At 37.4% G+C, this 19677-nt stretch overlaps 1 protein-coding gene across 1 annotated transcript in view; it reads right to left on the minus strand.

The window, feature by feature from the left end:
* LOC149141783 (adenine phosphoribosyltransferase 3-like) overlaps window positions 1-19435 on the minus strand; it is a 161296-nt gene extending 141861 nt beyond the window's left edge. Inside the window, exons 1-2 of the mRNA XM_089446205.1 lie at window positions 18882-19435; window positions 17875-17985 (exon numbers count right to left, since the gene is read on the minus strand). Coding sequence (XP_089302331.1) covers window positions 17875-17985; window positions 18882-18963 — 193 coding nt within the window. The 5' untranslated portion in view covers window positions 18964-19435. The remainder of the gene's footprint in view (window positions 1-17874; window positions 17986-18881) is intronic.
* Window positions 19436-19677: the final 242 nt, after the last annotated feature.

Raw genomic sequence — 19677 nt, forward strand, 5'->3', positions numbered from 1 at the left:
TAGAGCTAGATCTAGGCCCTAAAGGGTAAGATCTAGCCTCTAAAATTTTTTACAAGGCCAGTCATTGAAGAATTTGCAATAAAATTCAAATCTTAAACAAATTAAATTTTTCAGAGCTAGGGTTTCGAGTTTTGGGGCTCCTAAGCCAAGATCTAACCTTCTCAAGACAAGCATCCTCCTCTCCTTCCCTTGTGTCACCCTTCCAGCCCTTTGCATCAGGGTTTCCAGCCTTTCTGGGGCTAATCGTGGCCTCCAGGCAGGGTTGCAAGGGAGCGCCCTTCCCCCTCCCACGAACCCACTCCCAATTCGCGCTCCACTCAGGAGCACACTCCCTTTAAAAAAAATACTTCTTGGTTTTTAGGGAGCGATTAGGGGAGCTCTGTAGTCTTTTTTGCAAAAAAAAAATGTAGTAACATTCCAAATGCAATTTTTTTCAAAGGAGCAAATAACTTTTGAGTGGGGCAACCTAATGATCAAGCCTATGGCCCTAGTATTGATATGCGATTCATGGTAATATTAAATTCTTAAAGGAAAAGTGGCATTTTCCTTAATCTTCATTTTCATCTTTTTACTTAAATTTTTAACATTATAATGAAATGACTCGAGATGTTTGAGAGTGGTTCCAACCTCACTGGATTTCATATGGAGAAAGTAGAATTTTAGATCTCATTCAAAATCCAACAGACTTATCAGTTTTTCATGATTTCAAGATTGGGGGGATTGCAATGTTTCCATTGGATTTTTCATGTATTAGGGTATGGAACTCGTATTTAATCAAGAGCACCAATCCCTCTATGTACCTTGATGTTAGTGACATTGGTTGTCAAACTCCTCTATCATGACCCTACTAAAAATGTACCCATCACTCAAACAAAATCTTGACTTAGACATGCTATGTTTTTTATATCTTATGTTAATGCTTAGAGGGTGATATTGATGACAAAGATCCATATACAGCTCCAGAGGTAATGACAAAAATACCTCTAGATATTAATGCTTAGAGGGTGATAATCCTGATTTTCCAACAAGACTAAAAAATTAGACATTTCTTGTGGTAGCAAGAGGCCCAAGCATTAGCAATAGATAATAGATTTATTTGTCTTTTCTAGTTTCTAGTAGTTTTTATAAATGTTGCCCCTTTCATATTTATTATGATATCTTTTTATAAACAATATATGACACTTTAAGTTTGAAGTTTGAAGTTGGCAATTATAACTCATTAGTAATGAATTATGAATATGATGCTTTGTGAAAGTTGAAAGTTGTTTCATTTCATTTCATTTTATAACATTTCATGTCATGTTAGATTTATTTGTTGTAATGGTTACACTTTCTTACAAGTACAACTTTGGTGATCAATGATGATAAATGTTATATATTGAATTTTGAAAGTTTGAAACTTTAAGATTGATGAATCATGAGACTCAATATGTTGTATGTTACTATGTTACTAACTTGTGGACGTGGTTGATGAAGATTAAAACTTCTAGATGATTGTTGTTATATGGTTCGATATAGGTATTTTATGCTTTTTATATCTAATTCATCATTCTAAATGTTTTTGTTGACATATATGCATCAAAATATAAAAAAAAATATATTACATAAAAAATCACTCCCAAACCGAGAGCTTCTGAAAATGTCGCTCCTGCTCCCGCTCCCAAGTAACCTTGCCTCCAAGCCTCTCAACCTTCCCTCTTCAGCCCTGCATCAAGCCTTTTAGGCCTTTTCAGGCCAGGTCGTTAGCCTTTACGGCCTCGGCCTCCCCTCCTAGGCCTGTCGATGTCGTTCTCCCCCTCCTCTCAGCCTCTTTCATCATCTGCAGTCTTTCCTCCTCCCTCTTCGACCTCCGTCCTCCTCTCTCCTCAACCTCTGTCCTCCTCCCTTTCCCCTTGGCCTCCCTTCTTCTCCTTGTCGTGACTCCTTTTGGGCCTTCCCTTACCCTCAACCCCCCTCTATCCCTTAGGTTGCAACCCTAAAGGGCTTGCGACTGCCTCTTTGAGGATTCCTCTAGGGTGTCGCAAGCCTTAGGGCCTCAAAACCCTAGGCTACAACCCCTAATGGCCTTTTTGGCCCCTCCTAAGCCCAATGGCAACCTTTTTGGGCTTGCTATGACGCCTAGTAGGCCTCTTTACCCTAGCCGCAAGCCTATTTAGGCTTTTTCCATTCATTTTTGTCATCTTCCTTGCCCTCTCTTGGCCCTATTTTGCCCTATCATCCATCTTTGTGGGTAAGTTAATTTTGGGACTGAAGCTTGCTGCGTTTTGCAAAAAAATTGGCCCTAAGTTGGTGTTTTCAGGTGGCAAAATTATTGGAGAAATTTTGGCAAATTTGGACAAGAGATCTACAAGGCCTTAGGCCTAGGGTTTGCTCTCTAAACCCTCATTTTATCTCTGTTTTGTTATAGCTGTGATAAATGATTCATAATAGTAAATTAAAGGCCCTAAAAACACATCTAAGTGGTCTAAACACCTCAAAAATTGCATAATAATTTTTTTCTAAATGCACTTGGGCATTGAATAGCTAGCCTAGATCTACTTATTAGCTTGTTGGAATATCTCTACATAACTAAGAAATCAGATCTGATATTTTCTAAATATCACATCTTTGAAGGCTTAAAAATCTAATTTTTCAATTGGGCAAACTTACTCTAGCATTGGGCAATTTTTGGGCACATGTTAATGCATCAATAGCTCATTGTTTGTTACTTTTCTTACTATTGTAATAACATTTCAGATTTGATATAACTGTTGTAACCTCGTCATAAGAAGGAAGAATACATCTAAATTATTGAGTTGGCAAAGTTGATTTGATAGTTGGGTTCTCTTTTTTAAAGATCTCATAATCTCACATTTATTAAATTCACTCACTCAAGCACTTAATCCATAATTAAATCTCTTAAGTGAATTTGTATTCTATTGTTGGGTGATCATTGAAGAATATTGGTTAAGAGCAAATTGTGATCTTGTGGCACCTAATTATTCTTTATTTGAAGGCTTCTATTCAAAGTGAGCATCGCATAACCATTGTTGATTGAATATATCTTGAGTAATTGGCATCTTGTGGATTTTGACATTGGCACTTTCTTGGTTGTAAGATTGCATTTGATTTGCAAGTACTCTTGTCATAAATATCATAACTTAAGTACTTAAACCTTAAGCGATCTTGACTAAGAATTTCACTCATCATCTCTGCATAAGCATTCTAGGTTTAATTTGCATTAATATTTTATCTCCAATCATAAGCTTGGTTGATAGACTCCTAAAACAATCCTCTCTCACCTAGCTTGAGGAATTCAACACCTTTCTAATGGTTAACACAATGATCTTGCAATCGTCAGAGCCACAGTGTCTGCAGCGCCGAAGGCACTGGGTGGTTGGAACACAGGGGGGGTATTGTTAATCAAGCCTCTACTTGCTTCTTGTTGGCTTCCATCCCACAACCTACTTTAAAGATTGATCTCAAAACTCCTAAAACAATCCTCTCTCACCTAGCTTGAGGGATTCAACACCTTTCTAATGGTTAACACAATGATCTTGCAATCGTCAGAGCCACAGTGTCTGCAGCGCCGAAGGCACTGGGTGGTTGGAACACAGGGGGGGTATTGTTAATCAAGCCTCTACTTGCTTCTTGTTGGCTTCCATCCCACAACCTACTCTAAAGATTGATCTCAAAACAGTTAAGAGGGAGGTTCCATTTAGACTAGGCATATAATTTAAAATTAACCAAGATCCTTGCATTACACCTAGTTTCTAGGACTTGCATCTCATATAGGTTAGTTGATCATTTAAGCAGCAGTTGTCCATCCGGTTACTTGGTCTTGATTTGTAATAAGCAAGAATTTTGACTCCATAAGGCACTGGTCTCATTTCTAAATCTAATCGAATCCTTAAGTCTTGCTAAATTAAACCGAGTAGCTAGGCCACTCAACTGTGTCTCCCGGATAAGTTGGTTCCCAACTTGTCTTTCATTATCTCACTTACATAGGGACTACCACCCATAGCCTGTTGTTGGGAGACAGATAGAACAGAGTGGGCAGCCCTGAGTCGTTGTCGTGGTGCTTGCACAATATGAGCGACAACAATACCCAACATTATAGCCATCTTCCTGAATTTTGTGGTGTACTCTTGCATGCTTTGGTCTGGCTTTTGTCTAAAGTAATGCCATCAAATCCAGTGGTCCTCCACGTACCCAATGGGATAAAACTGTGATTTAATGAGGGTTTTGAAATCTTCCCACTTAATGGCCCTCCAATTTCAACCGCACAAATGAGATTTTTTGTCATTCCTCAATCTGATGGACGCTGAAATAAACTTCCAGTTGTTGCAACCAACGGTTCAGATTCATAGCATCGATCTCGTCGTGGTATGGCTTGATATCAACTTTTACTTCCGGTTTAAACACAGAGTGATTCACAGCACTCGAACTTGGTTGATCTTTCCAAGATTCTTTCTTCGACTGGTTCTTTGTTTCTCCCGAATATTTTGACCCTCCTTCAAATTTGTTCTCTGTATTTGAACCCCCATCTTCTCCAAATATCCCCAGCTTGCTATTCAAGTCCGCCATGAGGAGGCTTACATTGCGGTTGATATCTACGACTTATTGTTCCAACCGCATAAACCTCACCTCTACAAGATCACGAAGTTCCATTTACAGATTCGTCGGCCATGATTAAGGTTTTACAATTTTCGGCCCCACCGATTTGGATCCTTGCAATCTCCACAAAATACCCAAAGAAACCCTCTCTAATACCAAATGATCTATAAATTGTTTGGACAACTCGTCACAGTAGACCTGATAATAATATATACTAAAATTATGAATTTTTACACTATTACAATTTAATTAAACTTCTAGATCTGTAAATTTAACTATAATTAGTGCATGATTGCGAATGGAAATTATGCAAAAAAGTAGAAAACAACAAAATAAGCTCACACATACACACATAAGACACAAGATATGCTCTGAGAAACCCTTTTAGGAGAAAACCTAGCTGGAAGGTGAGGTCGCTTCTCTCTCTTTCTCTGTCTAGAAAATAACGCTGCAGGTACAAAGAAGTAATGTTTGTGGACCTTGCGTTGCTACAATGCACAGATCCTCTCTATGTGCTCTACCTCCTATCTCTCCTAGCTATCTTTGTTCAATTATGGAACAAATTGCTCTCGAAAGAATGGAATGCCTCTTCCTCCTAGTGGCCTGATAGCCTACTAGTGGTTAATTAGACTACATCAACTGTTAACTAGAGTTACAATATAGACTCTTCTAGAGTCTTTTACATCAAAAACACATAGATAATCCCTTTTCCATGAATAATGGGGGTTGACGCGACATTCTCCCGAATTATAGGTAGGAAAATAGGAAGGTCAACGTATGAGTGACAAGTTTTACCCCCAAAAAACATTGTTTGATGCCTCAAAATGCTCCCAGAAGGTTTCAGACCCCATTTCGCCAAACTAGGTCCCGCCGGTAAAAACGATCCCATGAGGTGATTCCTCCACTTTTCCCACTCTGAATGCATCGAGATGGATGACAAACAATATAATGATCCAATTAAGATCATGGACTTTTCCCTTATCACAAACATAAAGACTCTTTGCAGAATATGGGATTTGAACACACACTCTTTATATCACAAGAAACCAGGTTCCATGCGATATGAAATTGGCCTTAATACTAGCGATTCCAAAACTACAAACAATACTACTCTTATAGGATGAATTATATCTACTATTTGATCAATGTCTCAATGACCAAACTGCTAAGGCACTGATTTATTCAGATATTCCAATGGAATTCCAGTTACCCACAAAAATTATTACGAGCTTATACCTATTTGGTCATTTGAATGGCCATGCACTCCTTTCAACATTTAGGGAAGTTACACTCTCGATAGGGTAAACTAATTACAACAATTACGTCATCTCTCTCTCTCTCTCTCCCTCTCCCTCTCTCTCTCTCTTTCTCTCTCTCTCTCTCTATATATATATATATATAGTAAACAACATGACCCAAACAACCCTGGAAGACTGTCTCAACTACAAGCTAAGTTCATACTTAAATATGTTCACTCACATTGTAAGCAAAGACCATTGAGCATCATGTAAGGTCATGATGTCTCATTACAAAGTGAACCAAGAGGCTAATGAATTTTCTTTTGTTGTTAACAAATTTGGGTATATTTTCTTGAGCATTTCCATGAATACAAAGGGAACTACAAATCATTAGTTTTAGCTTCCAAGTATGTCACCATAGCTCTTATGCGCATAATTATACTATGCCTAAGCTCACACCTCAAAGCAAAGTTGCCAAGAAAACAAGGATATTGGTGAGCATTTGTCATCATATCACCAAATGTTCTATAGAGACTCGGGCTTGTTGAGTTCTTTCATAAAGACTTATTATGCTATCTATGAGGTTTGTCATCAAGCTAGGTCAAGCCAAACTTAGTTGTGATGCCTGCCAACAAGCCAAGTGTCTAGGCTTTCAATGGCTTTTCAGAAACAATCTTTAATGACCTAATTCATTCAAACATTCTATAAAAATCATCAACAAATACTTATGCACATGTGACTTTCACATAGATAATATGTTAATTTTTGTAGCATCAAAGGTGTTCTAGTCTCGAAACTTTGTGGAGAGGCTAAAACACAAAAGTTGTCCATAAACTAGAAATCGTTTTTGGAATTCCACCTAGAAGTGTCTCAATTAGATTATTAGCCTATTTTTAAATATTTCCCAAGTCTAAACTTAGGAAAAGGGGTTAATTAATCATTATTAATTGAGAAAGGTGTGAATCTAGAAACTCACACGGATCAATCTAGAAATGATCTCAATCATCGATTATGTTTTAATCTTGATCATTAGAGTCCCAACAGGAGATTATAAAAGGAGGTTGATAGGTAGATGGACGACACAAATTTGAGGCACAAGAGATCGATTTCCTTGGGCAGTTTGACTTTCCAAAGAGCAGAAGCCAGAAAAGTTAGATCTAGAGAAGGGAAGCAAAGACAGAAAGGTGCAGGGGCAGTAATCCGGAGGAAGTTTTCCAGATCCGGAGAGGCAAAAGCAAGTGATAGAAGTATTCCATGCAAAAGTTGAGCAAGGGCTGCGCAGAAGCTTCAACAGAACAGTTCAATTTAGCTGGAGAGGAAGTCGATTCAACGTCCTAAGGCCAGGAAATTCTTCCAAAGGCCCAAAGAGTCACTTCCAACAGCAGAGACAGGTAGGATGGCTTGATCTGAGGCTGAATAGAGCCACACGTGCGAGAGGCAGCACAGAGACTGCACAAGGGTTTGGACGACCAGTTTTTTTGAGGAGCCAATCATGGGATTGCTTGTGGAGTGAAAGAATTTTCTCTCTATTACTTTTGTCAGATACTTGCTGATTGGATAGCCAGTAGGGCATCCATAGATTGTACTCATAATTTCTCACTACTTGATAATAAAAACCCTCAGTTGCTACATCGATTTTCCCAAGTTCGTTTTTTCCGATGACTTTTGTCAAAAAATAACCATGTTAAATTTTTTGTGTGTGCTAGTATTTATCAGTTTCCAGCGCTTTTATTTTCCGCAATATTTTTGTGAAGATTGCAGTGATTATTCCGTTGTTTTCGTAGGCAATAGACTGTTAAATTAATTTACAGCGAGAAGAAATAATTCTAGTTGTTGCAGTAGGATTTCAGTAGTGAAAATTTCACATGGTATCAGAGCGATTTTGACCAGACGGGGAAGCTCAAAAGCGGAAGAAGAAATTCCCTATTCAGAGGAGCAACAGGAATTTCTAGTGGTTGCGCATAGCCTAAGCCAGGCAGTGTGAGTTGCTTGAGCAAGTTAGGTTTTTCAGTGCAGGTTGGCAGAAAAATTCGGCTTGCCAGTTCAAGTGATTCCATCAAGCAGAAGGGAAGTTGTATCTCATATTTTCGCTGAGGAAGTTCCTTGTTTGGGCACAGAAGGGTTTTGCACCAACAGAATCAACGTCAGGTGGAAAAGGAAGAGGACACATAGAGGGAAATATCTCGCAAAGGGTTCTAGTTTAGAAATATGATTGTTCCAATTGCAGTTGGCAGTAGTTGCAAGCAGAGTTTCGCACTCGAGAAGGGAGCGTGAGTAGCAGATTCAACAGCCAAGTAGAGGGAAGAGGGTGATTTTCGTTCAGATTCAAATGGCCACAGTTGGGCTCAAAGGTCATGATAGGTTGGAGGGAGCCTCCAACTTTGTCATCTGGAAGGCCAAGATGTCCTTCCTGCTAAATGAATTTGGTCTAAATACTTATGCAGAAAATGTGGTGGCAATACCAACTAACGCGGATCAACTCTGAGAGTATAGGAAAGAGATGGAAAAGGCAAAGCGGATGATCTTGTATGGTGTTTGAGACCATATAGTATCGGATATATCTAGCAAGAACACTGCCAAGGAAATGTGAGATGTTCTTGACCAACTATATCAAAGTTCTTCCGAGCAACGGAAGATGTCCCTACAGGATAAGCTGAGAAACATCAAGATGCAGAAGGGTGAAGGCATAGATCCCTTCCTCACCAAGATTCAGGAAATCTGGGATCAACTTGCAGCTATTAGGGAGGCACCTCAATAAACAAAGCTTGTGTGTTTGGCACTGAACAGTGTCTCAGAGGAGTGGCAAGTCTTCGTCTAGAGTATCTTGGGCCGAGATACATTGCCTAGATGGATAGGATGTGGTCAGACCTGTAGCAGGAGGAGATGAGGTGAGCTCTAATAAAGAGCTCCATTTGCAAAAGGAGAAACAAGGGCTCGAAGGGTAAGAAGGAAGAAGATAATGTGGCCCTTGTATCAAAGGGTCCCAATCAGGGACAAGAGAAGAAGAAGGAGGACCTATCTAAGGTCAAGTCCTTAAGGGGTGGCGAGTTTGGCCACTACAGTACACAATGTCCTCTCATGAAGAAGGACAAGCAAGAGAAACGTGACCAGGCGACAGCGTTCGTAGAGATAAACAAGTTGTCCTCCAAGCTAGAGGAAGACTTCGCCATGTTTGCAGCTATACCTCCAAGAGAGTGGTGGGACAATATGAAGTTATAGTCCCAGAGCAACGCAGAGGATTGGGAAAGGTCCATTGAGGTGCCCTCCTCATGGATCATTAACTTGATACAGGGGACCACAATATTCAGTAGCAGGATGGATTAGTATCAGTTGATGTAGTCAGATTCTGGAGTGACAGTTGCAAACTAGTTGCAATCAAGTGCTGAGGAGTGAAAATGCAGTGTTGACAACAAAGCAAATGGCTCAGCGCAAATTCTTCTATGGATAATGCAGAGACTAGTAGCAATCAGATGCTCAAGAGACTGATGTAGCATAGAGACAATTGATTCAGTGTTTTGGATGATTCTCAATTGCAGTGGTTACAGTTGCAATTACATTAGATGAGAGGGAATTGCAATGCCGATGCAAAGTTGGTAGCAATATAGCAGTGTCAGAAACAACACAGATGCCACATCAGAGTTGTACAGGGGTTGGTGGGTAGCGGCAGGCAGTCACAGTGGCCAGACATTAGCAGCGTACAGAGGGTGATACAAAGACAGGGCATTGTAGCAGTAGTGCAACACTCGAACACCTTCCTCGTTAAGAGAGAGTGTTAGTTTTTGTAGCATTGGAGGTGTTCTAGTCTCGAAACTTTGTGGAGAGGCTAAGACATGAGTTCTTCATAACCCATAAATCGTTTCTGGAAATTCCACCTAGAAGTGTCTCAATTAGATGATTAGCCTATTTTTAAATACTTCCTAAGTCTAAACTTAAGAAAAGGGGTTAATTAATCAATATTAATTGAGAAAGGTGTGAATCATCTAGAAACTCACATAGATCTATCCAAAAATGATCTCAACAATCGATTATGTTTTAATCTCGATCATTGGAGTCCCAACAGGAGATTATAAGAGGAGGTCGATGGGTAGATAAAGGATACACACTTGAGGCACAAGAGATCGATTTCCTTAGGTGGTTTGACTTTTTAGAGAGCAGCAGTCGAAAGAGTTCGAGCCAGAGAAGGGAAGCAGAGATAGAGAGGGGCAGGGACAGTAATCCAAATGGCATTTTCCAAATCCAGAGAGGCAACAACAAGTGACAGAAGTATTCCACGTAGAAGTTGCACTAGAGTTGCACAAAAGCTTCAACAAAGCAGTTTGATTTAGCTGGAGAGGAAGTTGATTCAACTTCCAGAGGCTAGGAGAGTCTTCTAGAGGCCCAGAGAGTCACTTCCAGCAGCAGAGACAGGCAGGACGGCTTGATCAGAGGCTGAACAGAGCCACACGTGTGAGAGGTAGCGCGAGGACTATGCAGAAGGCCTACTCAAGGGTTTGGATAGGCAATTTTTCTAGACGAACCAATGCGGGGATTGCTCGTGGAATGAGAGAATTTTCTCTCTAATTAACTTTTTCAAATACTTGTTGATTGGATAGCCAGTTGGGCATCAATAAATTGTACTCAGAATTTCCCACTACTATTTAATAATAAAATCCCTCAGTGATTGCACCAATTTTCCCAAGTTGGGTTTTTCCAAGGACTTTTGTCCAAAAATAATTGTCTCAATTTTTGTGCATGTGCTAGTATTTCTCAATTTCCAGCGCTTTTATTTTCCACGGTATTTTTGTGAAGATTGCAGTGTGATTATTTCGTTGTTGCCATAGCAATAAACTGTTAAATTAATTTACATTTAGAAGAAATAATTCTAGTTGTTGCAATAGGATCTCAGTAGTGAAACTTCCACATAATATACCCTATACATTTACAACTAAAGGACTTCAAATTAAAAACAAGTGCATAGAATTATATGAAATATTTTTCTCGTAACTTAAGAAGGGTGTGCGCCTTTCAACCTAACCATAGGCTCAACTGGACTAGTCCAACCCATGATACCACCAAGGTAACTCAAGCAATCACCCTCTACCCACTAGGCCAAGACTTCCACAAAATGCCCAGATGCCTTACCAAATAGTTGTTATTATATGAGGTATTCCCTTCTATGCCAATGCAGTCCCTCAGTAGCCTCCCCTCTCAATGTTTGCTATACAACCTAACCAACATCGAATTCACAACCCCCTTTTTCCCAACTCGAGTTAGGTTTTCTTGCCCCGAATTGGCAATCAAATTTGAGATTTAACATGCCAAAGCACTCGAGAATGGTCCCCAATTGGATTCAACACCATTTGGGCATGTATTTCAGCTACCCTAGGAAGTTCTATCTACTAAAAATTTCCAACAACTACCCATCTCTAGCCATTTTCAACTACCCACTCCATATCCATGCTTCCATAATTGTGGGTGGTTGGTTGCTCAACTACTCAACTTTTTTCAATAAATGATTTTTAGGGAAATGGGAAGGAAATAATTTCAAATTCAAAATTTGGCATTTTGGAAACATGGATTTTTTGCTATGGCTATTTTCTTAATAGGTGAGGTGATTTCACAATCCCCGCACTGATTCTTGCTCGTTGTATCATTTTTAGTACCAATGTTCCACCCTTTAATCAGTTAGACAATGATTCTCCATTACTTTGTGAAATATACTTGCATACTTAAAAATGTGTCCATAGTAATTAAAAAATCACCAAAGCATCTGTGTCATTTTTTATAGAAACACTAGGTCATAATTATGATTACAGACTAGGAGAAAACATGGTGTTGCACTCACCCGCCATGCGTTCTACAAATTCTTTTTAAAATAAATTCCTAGATCTTTAAAATTTCCACAAGCACCCTAAAGAAAATTGCTCTGATACCTATATGATTTGTGAACTACAACATATATTCCATTGGAACAATTCATCACAACAGATCTTACAACAATCTAAAATCTTAGATTATGCAATTTATTTCCTTAGATCTTAGATTAATTATTATTGGGTTATTGCTCATAGTTATGAAAATAAATGAAATATGAAAATGAAAGAATGAGCAAAAGAACACATCATCCACACAAATGGACACAACATGCCTGGAAAACCAAATATGGTAGAAAACCAGCTAGAAGGTGAGGCAAGTGCTCTGCTCTCTTTTCTTAAGTTATGAGATGCAAGTAGAAAGAAAGCGGTACTTCTAATGGAGTTATCTTTGACACTATGGCCTAAATGGATTCTATAGAATCTACTTACTCCTTTATTATATTCTTATATCCAACTCCTAGATGCTCAGCTCAATTGTGGAACAAGCACAATGATAAATAGATAATCACCTCTCTTCCTAACAACTTTGTATTTAGCATAGCCCAATAGCCATCTAGGGTTAAGATTTTTGCATCCTCAACCCTCAATTAGTGGTAAGGTTTTGGAGCTTCTAGAATCTTCTTAGCAGTCCATGCTTGGCTAGCCCGAGTAATGGGGGCTATCGTGGCATCCATGTGTACCATGGTGATCAACAAGATAGGTCAACTTGTGAAAGGTATAACTCTGGCTAGCCCCACATGTGTGAGTAATGGGGACTATCATGGCACCCACATGTACCATTGTGGTCAACAAGATAGGTCAACTTATGAGAGACATAACTTTTGCATACAAGCTCCAGTTGAGGGGATTTTGCACCATTAGAAAGGTCTCAATGTGTAGAACAACATTGATGGGCTAAGAGCTATGTCTGCAAAGTTTTGACCCCAAAATTTCTTGTTTTATGGCTTTAAATGGCTTGAGAAGGTTTTGTACCTCAAACTTCCAAATTGGGGCCTACCACTAAAATGGGTCATGCAAGCCAATTTCTCCATTTTTTCCAACCAGAAAATACAATGATAACAAATTATATAATGATCCATTGCGAATCAATGAAAACTGACCAATTTCATACAAAACCATACAACAAATAATGGGGACCACTTAAACTGATTTTAAAACAAAGATCAATAAAACAAAATAAATAAAAGTAAACACTAAACCTAACTCTAGACCTCCCATAATGCAATGTAAAAAGGTCCTCACCCTCCAATTGACTCACAATTCATTTGAACAATTTGGAATTTTTCAATTGAGTTCTTAGGCTAATTTGGAGAGTTAATTAAAAAGTTGAACTAAATAATTAGTATTATGCTTATTTTTAAACTCTAGAAGACATTTACATCCTCTTTGTTGAAGTTTTTTGGTTCAAATATGGATTGTACTACGTGCTATTTTGATTATATGCATCCTTGCTATATACAAGAGAAACTTTGCATATTTGTGCAAAACAGTTTGGATTCACATGAATGCACGCATACACACACACACACATATATTCAATAGAGTATAAGCACCCTTAGGCTAAAGAATGAATCTCTTGAATAATAAGATCAATATATCAAGTTAATGTTACAAATGATAGTTGGGTATGTATTTATACACATCTCTAAAGGCAAAACACTTTACCCAGAGAGGGTTATGGGCCCACAATGACTAGGTAAAACTTAGCCAACTTAGAAATATGATAAAGGAGGGTTGACTTGACTAACCTAAACCAAAACTAAAAATATATTAATATTGCAAGATCGATCATGGCTAAAAGTGAAGCTTACACCATTCTCAACAAACATTAAAGGACAATTTCAGTGGAAGACACCTTCCCACTTATCATCTTTGCATTTCTTTAGTCTATGCATTAATTCTTTATTTAAGAGCTTGGACCAAGTCAATGATGCCACATGTCAATTCTTCATGCAAAGGAATCATAGAACACGCCTTAAATCAAATGTCTCAAGGGTGAAACATGCCTCCAAATATGTGGAAAAGGCCTCAAGTAACATCCTTTAACCAAAATAGTGCTCCAACCTAGCACATTCCTCATTAGCTCCTTTGTCACCTATCATGTTCTAAGCATCCTCTAAGCTAGGGTGCTTACTCTCCTTCATGTTCTTGACCCCCAATATCTAGTGTGTCCCTCCTCTAAGCTATATTTGACCCCTTAACTCACCATATATCATATCATGATCATCACTTTAGAGTCATCTGGTTGATAAGCATGCTTCCTTGAAGGATGTGACTTTAAAGAACATGTGATTTTTCAAGGACATAGATCCCCAAGTTGTCCCTCAAGGCACAAAGGTGCAAGCTACTTTAGTTGTTGTTCCCATAGACTAAACCCTCACTAGTTTTGTGAATTGTAGCCAAAGTGTTAAAAATTACATTTTAGTAGTGAATCAAATTAGTCATATGTTTTGATCCAACATAAATAAACTATCCAATTTGGGAATTAAAATATATATAAAAGAAAGGCTTCCATCAATAGCTTTTCACTATCATGCCTTAGCTCCCATAGAATGGATTGCAAAACAACTATACCAAAAAGATTAAAAGACAAAATTTTGTTTAAGAAGTTTTTTCATGTGTAATTCAATAATATGTTGGAAACATGTTGACTAATTTTGACTTGTGACCAAAATGGCCCCTAAACATCACTCATTATCCACCATTAGTGGCTGATTATAGACCATAATGGTGTTGTGGATACCCATTGGAATACCACACCTCACCCTAATACCATCTTATAGAGTCCTAAGTCTCATTATTGTACTTGACTCAAATCATACAAATATATTGTTTATGATTTTATATTTAATGTATTAATTGTAATCTAATTGTAATGTTGGAGATAATAATAATAATTTAATTATAAAGTAAATGATAACAATAATAATTAAATTTTAAAGTCAACTTAAAAATACACTCTACTTTACTCTTTTTTGATTTGAATCTATAACTTTTTAAAAAATATATCGTATTTTTAACCATTAAATTTACTAAAACTATACATTATTTATTGCTAAAATAATATAAATTTATACACAAATTATTTTTTAAATAAATTTATACACATAAATTATTTTTTAAACCATAACTTATTTAATTAATTAATTGAATTTAATAAATTTAAAACATAATTATTTATATTCGTAACATAATATCAAAATTTTGGTTTTTATGAAAAAAATATACTATTGCCCGACGATCTCGGTGGAGAATGTGCTTGAAGTTGCTTTATGTACACATTATCCATTACTAAGATCTCGGTGGAGAATGTGCTTGAAGTTGCTTTATGTACACATTATCCATTACTAAAATGATACAAATATATGTACATAAAATTTTCCCCGGGAAATTCCACGCAATTTATATGATATGATATGACGCAATTGATATGATATGATATTGGTGTGAGTAATATAAATGTGTTATGTAATTGATAGTATAAAATGTTTTTTCGTTTTATTTTTTTTTGTGGGGGAAACAGTGTATTTTTTTGAATATATATATATATATTTTTTTTTTTGGGTGAGTGAGTTTGTGCACATCAAAATTTTGAACTAGTATCTCTAAAAAAAAAATCCTTGAATTTTTTTGATCTCTTTTTGCAATCATGTATAATTTATTTTTTCAATTTAAATGGAAGAGTTAGGTTGCTTAATTTTTATTTAATAATATTTTTAACTATTTTTAATAAAACAACATAATATTGATAAAATAAAATGTTATATTCAAATAAAATTTCATAAATATTTTTCCGTGTAATAAAACTTAAAATTTAGACTCCTCACCCTCACAGCGTATAATCTTAATCTCAAACTTAACACAAATTACTAATAATGAATTACCCTTCACCGCCATTGAAAAAAACAAACAAACAATATCCCATTCCCCATAATTAAAAATAACCAACAAAACCCTTTCAATAAAACCATTTTGCTAGAAATTTGTTCAAGATATGGCTCGTGTAAATATGCAATCCAAACATGATATCAAACTGATGTAAAATAAAATATCTAATCAACATAAAATTAACAGAATAAATAAAAGACTTCGTGAGTATTCAAGGCTGAGTATTATTAAATATTATCTATGAAATGTGTTCAAGGTATGGCTAGTGTAAATAGTGTAAATATGCAATACAATCGTGATATCAAACTGATGAGGAATGAAATATCTAATCAACGTAAAATTAACATAATAAATAAAAGCCTTAGTGAGCGTTCAATACTAAATATTATTAAATGTTAATAACGTAATGCAATTAATAGAGTTGGTAAACTTTTTTAAAATTATGATAATAAATAAAATCCTAAGCATTATTAAATATTAATAACAAAATGCAATCAATATATTTAGTAAACTGTTCATATTAAATTTACTAAACTTTCAAAAGAGGTAAAACAAATCCCTAGGATGGGAACCTTCGCATTATTAAATATTAATAACAAAATGCAATCAATATATTTAGCAAACTGTTCATATTAAATTTACTAACCTTTCAAAAGAGGTAAACAAATCCCCTAGGATGGGAACCTTCCAAGAGAGCGAACAAACCCTATTAAGTTCAAAATTTTGTTTTAAAAATAACAGAAAAAAAAAAAAAAAAAAAAATTTTAGAAAAAATAAAAGCTACGATTATTATATTTCAAAATTTTGAAAGGTCCAAGTTTTCAAAATTTTGAACGCCCCGAGTTTTCAAAATTTTAAACGCCCCAAGTTTTTAAAATTTTGAACGCCGCGGATTTTTGATAATGTTAAATCCATGTTCTTCAAAAATAACAATTTAAACACTAGTAAATTTCTTCAAAAAATTAAATGTTAAAGATTATTTCTCAAAAAAAATTAACTGGTAAAAAATAGCCATTAAGGCGAAATTGTGGCCTCATTGGCCATTTTATTATGGTAATGTTGAATGGAAACGTGGAATCCACCGAGGAATCAATGACGCTTCACGTCATTACACACGGGACTTGGGCAGCATAGTACAAGCCGACGGAACTCTAAAAGCAGGGGAGAACAGTTTGCCCACGGGCCAAAGCTTCGACAAAAATGCGGAAAGGAATCCAGTCTTGAGACCGATGCAATAATTTTATGGTCAACACTCTTAAAGCAGGGGAGAACAGAACAGTCTGCCCACGAACCAAAGCTTCGGTAGAGATGCGACATAGAATCCACTCTCAGGACCGATAACAGTCTCTGCCCAAGAACCAAAGCTTCGGTAGAGATGCAAGATAGAATCCACTCTCAGGACCGATTCAGTAATTTTATAGTCAACCAAGGCAAAGGAAATACTGCCCTGCCCAAATACTCTCAATCAACGAAAATATCTTCCCCAACTCGAAGAAATCACTGGTGAAAGGATTGAACTAGTCGCCCAATGGCAAACTAATTTTGACGAGAGAAGAGAATGATGGGGTTTTAGACCGCATCGGCTCGCTTATTAAAAGCCGTGATACTAGCCGTTCATTACACGGCGATGATGAATCCATTGCGATGTCATGTTGACGTGCACAATCGCTGGCCTATAGTGATCAAAATAGCCTCAAGCCGGGAGTTAAAAACCAATACAGGGAAATGAAGTCTCCACGAGGCTACAACTTTAAAAGAAAGTAAAGTTTTCTATGTTCGGATTTTAGGTGATGTGCTGACAATGGAAGTAAATGAATACTATTTGTACCTGTTTTGGATTCTGGCATAGGCTTGGGAATGCCAATGCTAAGAAAGGTGATAGGTTCTAGAAATTTGTCTGAATTTGGGAGAAATTTCAGTCACTAAGTTATCTTCGGTTATAAATAAGTCAATTAAAAAAATCGAAATTTTCAGTTCGAAATAAGCAACCTTACCCAATATTTTAATTTAAGAAATAAACATTTCACATTATTATACTCGAGTATTTTAATTTAAAAGTTGGACAAAGGAAATCATTTTCTTATATTTATGAGAAAACCCATGAATTAGAAGGTTAGGGTATAAAGCGCAAGTGATTAATATACCAGAAAAACATGGGCTAAAGATAAATCTATTTAATTGAAACTCTGACAACCAGTTTAATTCTGCAGTAGCAGCACATCAATGATAAATGCATTCCCCCGCCATTGGTGTAAAGAAATGATGACGGTTCAACCGAATAATGCAGAAGTGATTACCTGCCACAACTGAAATTTCCTTGTCCTTGTATCTGTCGACGAATATGTCAATGGCGTCCCGGAATGCCTTGGGGTCAAGAAGTAGCGTCGTTACATCTTGAAACATAATTCCTGTCCACATGCCTGAGTTAGATAAGCTTCGCACTTCGTTTGCCTTACCTTTAATTTAATCAGAATAACATTAAACAACACTTGTCTCCTACGCAAACACACATACGGTAGCTAACCCTTTAAAACCTTCAACATTTGTAAAATTTAAAGCTAACATCCATGAAATTCCATCTGCTATGGTCCGCTGAGAGTTTATGTCACCAAAATTATCAACGCTTACTTTTTTACTGCATCCGTAACTTTCGCAGGTCATACAGAGCAGTTTTCACGCCAACGCATTTTTTGCGTGAAATAGAAAGAGTCAGTACGTCTTTCCATTTTATTTTTGCTCTGAACGGTTGTGCCTGACTCTTAAATGTTTCAGTAAATAAAAACGAAATGCACGGATGGGGTGATTTTTCTCTTCTTAATCTTAATAAACAAATACGCGTTAGACACGAAACTCGCGAGTTCCAACTTTCGGAACAAGAAGCGGAATTTAATTGCAGGAACAGTTCTTTACGTCAGTACTAATAATTTATGAAAAATGCATTAAATGACGATAAGCATTGTCAAGGAAAATATGCCTTATAATAAGGACTCTTTAGATTCTTTATTTTAACAAGTGGCTATATAGAATGAGGGATGAGGGACTGCAAGCGTCACCAAAGTATGAGCCCATCCCAAGAAAAACATCCGGACGACTTATCACTATACGGTTCAGCATGGAGGTAATAAATAAATAAAAGAGCCGACTCAATACGGTAACGCGATAATTTAAAGTAAACCAGTTACCTTGATAATTTAAACTGGACACGGCTAACGACATTCCGATGGTAACGTAGAGCACTGAGAGTAAATAATGCTGGATAGGGAGTAAAGAAAGGGGATAATATTGCAGAAGCGGAAGTACTAACCAGGCTTGGGGAAATTTGGCACCACTCGGATGGCCGAGGAGATGCCGCGGACTCGAAGATCGCCATCTTTACATGCGGCCATTATACAATACAATACACCTGCAACACGAACTGTGTATATTATTGATGATCTTTACTTCTTCCTGGCCTCAGCGTTCAGCATTGAAGGGGCTGCAGGGGTTGGGGTTGAGGTAATCAGCAGAAAAGAATTTAATTGCTTGCGCCAACAGGAGATATTATCACATGCATAATATCTTCTTGTTCTTTCTTTCTTTTCCTTGTTCTGGTTATTATATGGTGGCTTGGCAGGGGCAGGGGCCGGGGCACGGAACAGTGCGCTCTGCACGAGACGGGGGACAGCAGAAGGGCGAGGGCGAAGGCAGAGGCAGAAGCATGAATTTGGCCCGAGAAATGGAGGATATCGTCCTGGCACAAGTAGGATCGGGATTCCTTACACAGCCAATGGGATCGATGGTGCCACCTCCAAATCTTCAGCGCGTGCTCTGCTACCTTTCGAATACCCCGCTCAGCCCCTCCATGCTCGAAAATGGAAAGGGGCGTGCATCTAATATAGAGTATTTAATGTTTTTTTTTTTTTTCAAGAACCGAAAAAACCAAAAAAGGGAAAAAGAACAACACCGGATGTATATAAATCGGATTTGAATAGACGCGTTGAGTCCGATGCAGTGTGGGGACCACTGCGAGGCGAATCCCTTGCAAATTTTAGTGGTCTGTCCTTGCGAAAGGGACCTCCGCTAAAAAGCCCACTCGAATTTAGCCGGAAGTTACCAGCAGC

The sequence above is a fragment of the Pinus tabuliformis genome, chromosome X (assembly GCF_031772625.1).
Source record: "Pinus tabuliformis cultivar Carrire ecotype Pingquan chromosome X, CPIR1, whole genome shotgun sequence".
Classification (NCBI taxonomy): Eukaryota; Viridiplantae; Streptophyta; class Pinopsida; order Pinales; family Pinaceae; genus Pinus; species Pinus tabuliformis.